Here is a 10894-nt window from a genome sequence, read left to right on the forward strand (position 1 = left end):
GTCAGCGAGGAGGCCCCACCACCACTGCGGCAGTGAGTTCCACAGGCCAAGGACATAAGACAGGGAGGCCCTGTCACCGCTGCTTCTCTGCTCAGAGGGTGTCGGGGGCAGAGGCTGACCCCTGGAGAGCCCTGGGCTTCCCCTGCCTGCACTCCTGAGGTGGAGCCACCCTGCTCCAGCCCTTGGGGGGGCTCCTGAGATTGAGTGCTCTTGTAGACCAGCACAGAGATCAACAGGCTGTTTCTGGTTCATGCACCCGGATGAGGGGGAGAAGCAGATAAGGTGCTGGCTCAGTGGCAGAGCCAGAGGGATGCAGAGCGCCAGTTTTCATGGAGCCCCACCCCCTCATCTCCCCTTTGGAGCCATCCCAGGGCTCCAGAGCAACATGGAGGGGAAGGCAGGGAGGCTGGAGCCACCAAGAGCACGCAGAGCCATCTACAGAGCCTAGGGGCCCCTTGGGCTCTTGGTAACGGATCTGCACCTCTAAGCCCAGGACCCTCCGTCCTGGCACTTCTGTCCTAGTCTGGGCTTGGCACCTGGTCTCTGCTGTGACTTCACCGCTAATCATCCTTGGGGAACATTGTGAATTCTCGCACGCTTGGATTTGCTTTGTGTATTTCTGATGTTCTCTGCTTTGTCTTCCTGTAACCCCTTTAAAATAACTCTCTGTCTCTTCATTAGGTGTTGCATCTTCAGTACTGAAAGGAAGAATCAGCAACAGACCTGGCAGAACAGGATCTCTGTGCGTGCTCAGAATCCATTTTCTGGGTAAACTGCCTCCCTGCAGCACCTCCTTCCTTCAAGGTGAATAGTGTCTTCTCTTTGGTCAAAGACCCCATGTGATGAAGCCTTGCTGAGGAAGCTCCTCCAGCCATTGCCCCCCCTCCCCGCCCCCTCAGAGTGAACTGCAAGTTCTTTTTGTCCATAGTTGCTGTCAAGGACAGATGGACTGAGCTAAGCTGGGAGCATCCCTTCTGTCTGGAAATGTCTGTGGAGCAAGGGGGAGGACTCCTAGCTCTGGGTCTGCACTTCCAGCCTGCACTAGAGGAATATGTGAAGCCGGGATTGAAAATGGAGCAAGAGGAGCCAGAAAGTCTCCAGCCAGAGTCGAGGCTGGCAGATCCAGAGGACCTCTCCCCTGCAGCCCAGATGGGGGCTCTCATTCAGCATCTGAACTGGGCAGAGCACGTTAAGCAGGAACCAGAAGAAGGATTGTCATCGCAGCAGTGGGAAGCACAATGGCGGGAGTTCCTTGAAACAGTTCAGACCCCTTGTTCTGGAGAGGGAAGCCCACAGCTCCCACAGACTATGCCATGGGGTGAGACACACGTGCTCTGACCAGCTGACAGCTGAACACAGAGTGGCATCTAGATGCTTCCATGCCCTCCTCTGAACCCGCTTCAGCTCATCCTTGTCCTTAATATATCCTGCCCCTTTGGTATTTAGGGGAGGTCTGACTAGTTCTGAGTAGGGGGAATTATCACTGCTCAAGCTCTGGACTCTCTGTTGAGGCAGTCCAGCAGCAAAACAGAAACAGTAGAATACAATCACTATATTAAAGTGGGTTAAATGACACAAACAGTTGTGGAAGAAAAGCCACTGTGCCCTAATTCTTTTTAAATCAAGGGCACAATACTGCCAGCTTGCCTTCCAACACCTGCTTGCTGCAGCAGACCAGACAGTGTCTTGCTCTCTGTAATTGGGCAGAAGCCGGGACTAAAGGCAGTAGCCCCCTGCCCTTCGCAGCCCACCCTACCTCCAGATTCATATATCATTCAGCACACTGCTAGACCTGCCCTCTATGCCTTTGTTTCATCCCATTGTCAGGTTAGCTGAGCTCACAGGACGTGCCACATCTGGGGAAGCACCTTCTGGGCAGTAATGATGTGCTGTGAGAAGGACTTCCTGCTATTTTCTCAGACTCTGTCAGCAGGCAGAAGATCTGATCTGGGGCCTGGAAGAAAAACTTTTAGTTCTTACCTGAGCTGGAGGAATAAAGTCTTCCCTTCTGTCTCTTGCAGGCAGTGGAGCGGCCTCGGTAACGTGTTCTGTGTCACCTCTTCTGTGGGCTGGAGAAGGAGGGGCTGCTGTGACATCTGCTCAGGTAGGGGGCAGGTGACCAGGGAAGCCTGCAGGGAGCAGCGACAGAAAGGGCCACCTCCTTTGCTTCTTCCTTTCCTGTTGCTTCTGGTGCTGCAAGATGTCGGGGTGTCCATCTTGCCGAATATTCCACAGGAATGCCATCAGGAGTGCCCTTATGTGCAAGTGGGAGCCGCCCCTTTTGACTGGCATCATCTGATCACATTGGCAGGAGTCAGGAGGGGCAGGGCTCCTTCTCTCCTCTGCTTGCAGGAATGGAGGTTGCTCACAGCGCCTGTCTCAGAAGCAGCTCTAAATACCCTGCAGCTCACCAGGGCAGTTTGCAGAGAGAGGTAGGAATGAAGGTTCATTATGAATCAAAGGTGTAATTGTAGGAAGCATCGTGAACTGCTTTGGGCCTGTGTAGTTTAAGTAGAGCTTATTTCCACACAGCAATGTGCCCAAGAACTGGAGATTACTAGAGCCATCAGTGTGCATGTCCTGTTGTCGCAGATGCTGCCCACATGTAGAACCTGAGCTTCTCCTGCTCCTTTGAGAGCCTTCCTGCCATCTTGCCCTGGACCACTGCTCAGGCAGGATGCTATCTGTGGCTCTGCTGCCGTTCTAGGTGGACAAGCAGAGGTTGAGTCCCAGGTGCTATTAAGTGTTAGGACAGGTGAGGAAGTGTTGGCTTTGGAAGGATAAGTCACTCTGCAAATGCCCAGGGGGACTTTCTCCAGCTGTCCTTTACAAAAAGGTTTTGCTTCCCTTCAAAGGGAACCCAGCACATGCTGAGTTAGTTTCAGCCCCAGTTGCTAAAAAAGGTGACAGCTGTCAGTCCACTCAGTTAGTAAGCAGTGCAAATGGGCTCTCCCTTGCTGGCGGCCTTCAGAGCAGCCATCTGCTGGGGTGTTCTAGCTCTGGCTCCTACACTGAGCAAGAGATTGGAGTGGGTGACATACCAGGACCCTCCAGTTCCCAGATTCTGTGCAAACTACACAGACCACAAGGATTGAGGTGTCCCAGAGTTGCCTGCCTGTGCGGTGTGCAGGAGGGGTCTCCAAGATCTGGCAGGGGGCTCTGTGATTTGAGGAAGGACTGCAAGGGGGTCTTCTGGAAGCAGCAGTTTGGTGCGATGCTTTTTGTTCTTTGTTGTTACTGTAATGAACAAAACTTAAGAACTATGTTTTTAAATTGCAGAAATGCAAAGGGTTGAGCTTTGCAGGAAAACATCAGGTTTCCCCTCCTTGAGTCTCTTAAATGTGTCTTGGGTAGGGATAATCTGTGCCTTTCTTCATTCAGGCTCTGGTGTCCTTTGAGGAGGTGGCTGTGTCTTTCTCCAAGGAGGAGTGGGCTCTGCTGGAGCCCAACCAGAAGGCCCTGTATGCAGAAGTGATGCTGGAGAATCTGGAGAACGTGGCTTTTTTGGGTAAGTCAGGACCCCTTTGCTTCATCTCCCTAGATCAGGGGTCTCCGAACTGTGGCCGGGGGGCACAAGATTTTTTCCAACCTGCAACAATTTCAAATATTTTTTATTGCTGATATTTTTGCTATTGATGGATTCATTTAAATTTCATTCATTCATTTATAAAAGTGATTTTTTGTGTGTAAAATATATAGTGTGGCTCTAACTGAAAAGTTTGGACACCACTGCGTCTGCCACAGAGGTCTGCTTTGTCCCCCATGCTTTTTTACATGTAGGTAAAGCTGCTGGGGGAAGTCATCCTGCTCTGTCTGTCCTTGCCATCCCATTCCAGGGAGACTATGCAGGTCTTGGAGCACTGCCTGGAGTCGGTTGGGGTCTGGATGAGGGCAATATGTTGAGATTAACTCCAGCTCCAGCTCAGGTTTCAGAAGCAGTGAGCTTGAACTCCCATCAGTGGTGGAGCTAGAGGGGCTGCAAAGCCAAGCCCTAATTTTTGCAGGGAGCCCCACTGCAGCATGCAAGAGATGTTATGGCATTCTAACATAGCCCGTTAGAATGCCAGATGCAAGGGAGGGCACCAGGATGCAGGTCTTTTGTGTGCTCCCTGGGGCATTTGGTGGGCCGCTGTGAGATACAGGAAGCTGGACTAGATGGGCCTTGGGCCTGATCCAGCAGAGCTCTTCTTATGTTCTTATATTAAGAGAGCCCTCCCCTTCATAGCCATTCTGTGCCAGGAGAGCAAAACTGAGGCATTGTATACTTGGGGAGCAGCATTGCCTCTGTTTTGTTCCTGCAGCCTGGAATGGCTCCAAAGGGGAGGAGGAGGGGCTGCTTGCACGCTGCAAGGAGGCTCTCTGCAAAACTTAGTGCTTTGCATCCCCCCAGCTATGCTACTGACTCCTATAAACCAGACTGATACTTTGTGTTCTGCCAAATTCCAATCCACTGGGCCTTGTGCCCACTTAAGGCTAATTAGCTTCCCTTGTTAAACTCACAAGTGCAGCAGGCAAAAGTCAGAGTCAAGTCCCCATCCAAGGTCAAGCTCGAGTCTGGTCAGGTCAGGTCTCCTCTGGATCAGGTAGCGTCTCCCTCTGGGTCAGGGTCCGGCTTCTGGCTGGGTCAGGGTCCCGCTCCTGGTTAGCTCAGCGTCCTGCTCTGGTCAGCCCTTTGCTCCTTCTGAAGCTGCCTTTTATCCTGCAGCCCCCTGTTAAGTCCAAATTCAGCTCAGCTGTGAGCTACCTTGTTAAGTCCAAATCAGGCTCATCTGAGCCATCTCTTCAGTCCATGTCCATTCAAAGTCCCATCAAGGGCAAATGAAGCTCAGGTGTCCAACCAGGTCTCCATTGGCCTTGATTGATTACAGCTGTGGAGCCAGCCCTGCCCTTCCCAGAGCTGTCAACCAGCTGTCAAAACATGGAATCGCTGTCAACACCACATCATCCACCTGATGATCTTCTGTTCTTCCATTACACTTTGGGATCCACACGGCTTTTTCTGCTGCATGTTCATGTGGAAGAGTTTGAAAGTCTTCCCTCTTCTTCTGTCCTACGCTGTGTCCTTTTAGGGGTAGGAAGACCACCTCAAGTCAGATCTCTTTGCAAAGCCTCCGTGTTCTGTAATCTGCAGCATCTCCTTGTTTCTTTCTGGGAGGCAGTGGCATAGCTAGTGGGGGGTCAAAACGCTATGCTTTTTGGGGCACCTGGACACCCGTGTAAAGCGGCCCCTCGCACTCAGAGCCATTGGAGTGGTGAGAGCAATGTGTAGGAGATGCCTCTGCAATGCTCCCGAAGCCCATCATGACTCTGAATGTGAGGGGGAGGTGCCACTTTACACAGGCATCCTGGTGTCTGAAAAAATGTAGCATTTTGACCCCCCACTGCTTAGAGGAGTTTCCAAAACCTGCCTTCATTTCCTGGCTGGAAAAAGGGGAGTGTGCATTTTTCCAGGATATTCAGGAAGAAGAGGAATCAGCAGGTAATATGCTTATGAGAAGTCCTGCTTAACACAGCAGTAGCTTCAGACCAGAGGGAGCTGTGGCCAATGCGGATCCTCCAGCATAATAGACACTCTCCTTGTTTAGGCAATGTGTCATCAGTGGCATATCTAGGGTGGGATATGGGGGCAAGTGCACCAAGTGCCGCACTTATTGGGACAGAACAACCAGCCTCTTCCTCCACCACCCATTTAGCCTCCTGCTTCTGGCAAAGGCTGGGATTTAGCAACCTTCTGGTTCAGGCCCCCTGCTCTCCTCTTGTAAAGGAGGAGAGGAAAGGAGCAACCTAGAGCGGCAGTGCACCAGGACTTGCAGCTCCCAGTACACAGCTGCTCTAGGCTGGCCTCCCCCCTATAAAGGAGGACAGGGGGTGGGTGCCCCAGAACGGTGCTGAATGGCAGCCGGGGTAGCCTCAACTTGCAGCCACTCTGGGTGCAATTCCTTTCCCACAGGTCTTGAGCAACTGTAAGAACAATGGATAAGAACAACATAAGAATATAAGAAGTGCCCCACTGGATCAGGGCATAGGCCCTTCTAGTCCAGCTTCCTGTATCTCACAGCGGTCCACCAAATGCCCCAGAGATGCACAAGACAACAGACACAACCTGTGTCCCGGTGCCTTCCCCTGCATCTGGCACTCTGAGGTAGTCCACTTCCAAAATCAGGAGCTTGCACAAACTTACCATGACTTGTAACCCGTGGTAGACCTCTCCTCCAGAAATTTGTCCAATTTCCTTTTAAAGGCATCTAGGCCAGATGCCATTCCCACTTTATGTGGCAAGGAGTTCCACAGACTAATTACCCGCTGGGTAAAGAAATATTTTCTTTTGTCTGTCCTAATTCTCCCAACACTCAATTTTAGTGGATGTCCCCTAGTTCAGGTGTTGTGTGAGAGTCTAAGAAGCATTTCTCTATCCATTGTATTGATCCCCTGAGTCATTTTGTATGTTTCAATCATGTTCCCCCTCAGGTGCCTCTTTTTTACACTGAAGAGCTCCAAACTCTGTGGCCTTTCCTCATAAGGAAGGTGCCCAGCCCAGTAATCATCTTGGTTGCTCTCGTCTGCACCTTTTCCATCTCCATGATATCCTTTTCGAGATGTGGCAACCAGAACTAGATGCAATACTTTGGGGGGGGCCTTAACTCTCACACTCCCATCGCAACCCCTAGTGTGCTGCTGCTCTAGGCCACCTGTCTCTTTATGGGAGGAGAGGAAAGAGGTGGCCTAGAGTGGCAGTGTGCCAGGAATTGCGACTCCCAGCATTCTGCCCCTCTAGGCCACCCCATTGTACATAGGAGGAAAGGAAGGGGTGGCGCAGAATTGTGACCAGAGTGGCCGCAACCCACACCCACTCTGGGCACAATTCTGGGCCTCTCTGTGATCTGTGCTGCATCATTCGTCTCCTCTGAGGAAACGAAAGACATGCCCCTGAGCAGCACAGAATCATGCCAGGAGATGCTGGAGCTCCTGGTGCAATTCTGGAAGTGATTGCAGTGAGATGATGTCATCAGTGACATTACTTTGGGGTCAGGGGCTGGGCGGCAAACAGAGTGGCGGCTCCAGGTGAGAAAGTGGCAAACAGAGTGGTGGCTTAGGAGCTGTGGGTCAAGACAGCAACATGAGGCTGTGCAGGATTATATCAAGAATTCTGTTTTGATATGGAAGTACCATGATTAGATTGGATCCAAGCCCGCCTTGCACCGGCTTTGAAAGGTTACCATGACACTCAAATGAGGCTTTATCTATTATTTATTTTTCACATTTTTATACTACCCTTCCTCCAAAGAGCTCAGGGCAGTATATACGGCTGCTCCCCACCTATTGTCCTCACAACAACCCTGTGAGGTAGGTGAGGATGAGAGAAAGTGACCTGCCCAAGGTCACCCAGGATGCTTCATGGCTGAGCGGGCATTTGAACCTGGATCTTCCAGGTCTAAGTCCACCTCCCAAACCACTATACGACTCACAGATTTAAGAACACTGCTCTATTGAAGATTCTCTTTCTGTTTCAGGAAGCAACGAGAAACACAGTGAGGCTCACAGGGAGTCACGTGGAGTGTCACCAGAAGCTGCTGCTGTTGGTGTAGAACAAGAGACTTGGAGAGTCCAGGATGGGTCAGGGAGGCAGGAGGGAAGCACAGCACCAGCCTGGACGACAGAACCTTTTTCTTGTCAGGGACATGACATCCATGAAATCCCAAACCAGCAGGAACATCCCAAACGGAAGAGAAGGAATAAGTGTCCTTTGCATGGAGAAATGATCAGTTGCACAACCAACATTGATAAACACAGCAACATCCACACAGGAGGGAAATCTTTGAAACACTCTGAGTGGAGAAATGCCTTCAGTCCAAGCACCTCTGTTTCTTCCCAAAAGAAGATACGCACAGAGAGGAAAGCTGCGCATGAAGGCAGATCAAAGAAGCAGGAAGGAAAACAGACAGAGAAAGGGAGAAGTAAATCTGGTGCTTCTCAGGGTGGAGCTTCCAGTGTCATCCCAGTCAATCCACGAAAAATTCCTGTAAAGAAAAAGGAAAAATGCCCTCCACGTGCAAAAATGGTCAGCAGTACATCAGAACTTAGAGCACATCAAAGACTCCACAGGGAGCAGAACACATTTAAATGTTTGAAGTGTGGAAAGAGCTTCAGTCAGAGGCATCACCTGACTGTACATCAAAGAACCCACACAGGGGAGAAGCCATTTCAATGCTTGGAGTGTGGAAAGAGATTCAGTCAGAGACAATACCTGACTGTGCATCAAAGAACCCACACAGGGGAAAAACCCTATAAATGCTTGGAGTGTGGAAGGGGCTTTGTTCAGAGATCACACCTGACTTTGCATCAAAGAACCCACACAGGGGACAAACCATATCAATGCTTCATGTGTGGGAAGAGCTTCAGTGTGAATTCAAGCTTGACTGCACATCAAAGAACCCACACAGGGAAGAAACCTTATAAATGCTTGGCGTGTGGAAAGAACTTTAGTCGGAGGGAAAACCTGACTGTACATCGAAGGACCCACACAGGGAAGAAACCCTATAAATGCTTGGAGTGTGGAAAGAGCTTCAGTAAGAGATCAAACCTCGCTCAGCATCAAATAATCCACACTGGGGAGAAACCATATCAATGCTTGGAATGTGGAAAGAGTTTCATTCAGAGGTCACGGCTGACTGTACATCAAAGAGCCCACAGTGGGGAGAAACCGTATAAATGCTTGGAGTGTGGAAAGAGCTTCAGTGTGAATTCAAGCTTGACTGCACATCAAAGAACCCACACAGGTGAGAAACCCTATAAATGCTTGGAGTGTGGAAAGAGCTTCAGTTATAGCCCATCCCTGACCTTGCATCAAAGAACCCACACCGGAGAGAAACCCTATAACTGCTTGGAGTGTGGAAAGAGCTTCATTGTGAATTCAAGGTTGACTGCACATCAAAGAACCCACACAGGGGAGAAACCTTATAAATGCTTGGAGTGTGGAAAGAGCTTCACTCAGAGGGCAAAGCTTGCTGTGCATCAAAGAAGCCATACTGGAGAGAAACAATATAAATGCTCGGAGTGTGGAATGAGCTTCATTCAGAGCTCACAGCTGACTGTCCATCAAGGAACCCACACAGGGGAGAAACCATTTCAATGCTTGGAGTGTGGAAAGAGCTTCAATGTGAAGTCAAACTTGACTGCACATCAAAGAACCCACACTGGGGAGAAACCATATAAATGATTGGAGTATGGAAAGAGCTTCAGGCAGAGATCAGACTTGACTGTGCATCAAAGAACCCACAGAGGGGAGAAACCATTTCAGTGCTTGGAGTGTTAAAAGAGCTTCAGTGGCTGGGTGCCTTGGCTCTACATGAAAGAATTATCTGGGGGAGAAACCATATACAGGTGGAGCCTATTTATCCCGTTAGTTCTGTTCCGTGACTTTTCAAGATTAACCAAGAACGTGTTGTGCTAAATTCCATAGAGTTCCATAGAGTCTGTAGCATTAGAGAACAAGTAGAGAGCGTAGAGCAAATAAGCTGCAGCCTGACACTTCTGCATGGAAGGAAACTAAGGCAGCTGTTTTCAATCCCCTCCTTCCCCTGTCTCAGGTGGGATGTTCAGTTGGAGGAGACTGTCCCGCCCGCTGCCTGAGGGCTGCTCCCCCTCCCTTTTTGCCACTGAGAGCACACTCAGGGATGCACTCAGGGATACACCGAGCTCCACTCATGGAGGAAGAGCGCCAAAGTTCCAAGCACGTGCGTCATGGAATGCAGAAAACCATAGTAATCCGCAGAGGCACAACATGCCAAGTACAGCTGCCAGCAGGTCCGCTCTCAAATTTCAACAAGAGTTGGAATGGACTGAAGAAAGTGATGCAGAAGGTGATAAAAATTCTTGGGAGTTGACAGACAAAGTCTTATGGCAAGAAACCATTGTAAAAGGGCGTGTGGAATTATGCAGGGAATGGACAGAGTGGATAGGGAGATACTCTTTACACTCTCACATAATACCAGAACCAGGGGACATCCACTAAAATTGAGTGTTGGGCGGGTTAGGACAGACAAAAGAAAAGATTTCTTTACTCAGCGTGTGGTCGGTCTGTGGAACTCCTTGCCACAGGATGTGGTGCTGGCGTCTAGCCTAGATGCCTTTAAAAGGGGATTGGATGAGTTTCTGGAGGAAAAATCCATTATGGGGTACAAGCCATGATGTGTATGTGCAACCTCCTGATTTTAGGAATGGGTTAAGTCAGAATGTAGGGGAATGTAGGGGAGGGCACCAGAATGTAGGGGAGGGCACCAGGATGAGGTTTCTTGTTATCTGGTGTGCTCCCTGGGGCATTTGGTGGGCCGCTGTGAGATACAGGATGCTGGACTAGATGGGCCTATGGCCTGATCCAGTGGGGCTGTTCTTATGTTCTTATGTAAGGGCGAGTGGCTGGGCATGCAGAAAGCAGCATCGTTTTCCATGGTGAAAGCACAGCCTCCTTTACAACTGACATCTGATCCTGCGGTTGCGAGCCCTGTGTTGCCAGTTTTCACCTCTCCTTCACCCACTCCTACACTAATTGCCCCACCACCAGCACAAGTAGCGGGGGATGGGAATGCTGCCGGAGCTTCCCCAGGAGGAGCAATGCTCGCAGCAGGAGACTGGACTCAACTTCTTGCCATGCAACAACACCTTATAGAGATGCAAATGGAAGACCGAAGAAGACAAAGGCAGCGTCTCACAGAGCAATGTGACAGACACATGTTTCCAAGGTATGTCCGTGATGGGGATGCGATGTCCTACCTTGCTATGTTTGAACAGGCATGTGAAGATGAGCAAGTGCATAAAACCTTATGGTTGCGTGTGCTCCGTTCACAATGTGTGGGTACAAAACTAGCACACATACTTGCAGGACTGCCTAAAGAAC

General features: G+C 50.2%; 1 protein-coding gene across 1 annotated transcript; it reads left to right on the top strand.

The window, feature by feature from the left end:
- Positions 1 to 941: 941 nt before the first annotated feature.
- LOC136640367 (zinc finger protein ZFP2-like) lies at positions 942 to 9987 on the top strand. Its single transcript, XM_066615444.1, has 4 exons — positions 942 to 1318; positions 2022 to 2104; positions 3382 to 3508; positions 7512 to 9987. Exons 1-4 carry the CDS (start codon positions 985 to 987, stop codon positions 9215 to 9217), a joined length of 2250 nt encoding a protein of 749 aa, XP_066471541.1. The 5' UTR covers positions 942 to 984; the 3' UTR covers positions 9218 to 9987.
- Positions 9988 to 10894: the final 907 nt, after the last annotated feature.

The sequence above is a fragment of the Tiliqua scincoides genome, chromosome 2 (assembly GCF_035046505.1).
Source record: "Tiliqua scincoides isolate rTilSci1 chromosome 2, rTilSci1.hap2, whole genome shotgun sequence".
In the NCBI taxonomy this organism is placed as follows: domain Eukaryota; kingdom Metazoa; phylum Chordata; class Lepidosauria; order Squamata; family Scincidae; genus Tiliqua; species Tiliqua scincoides.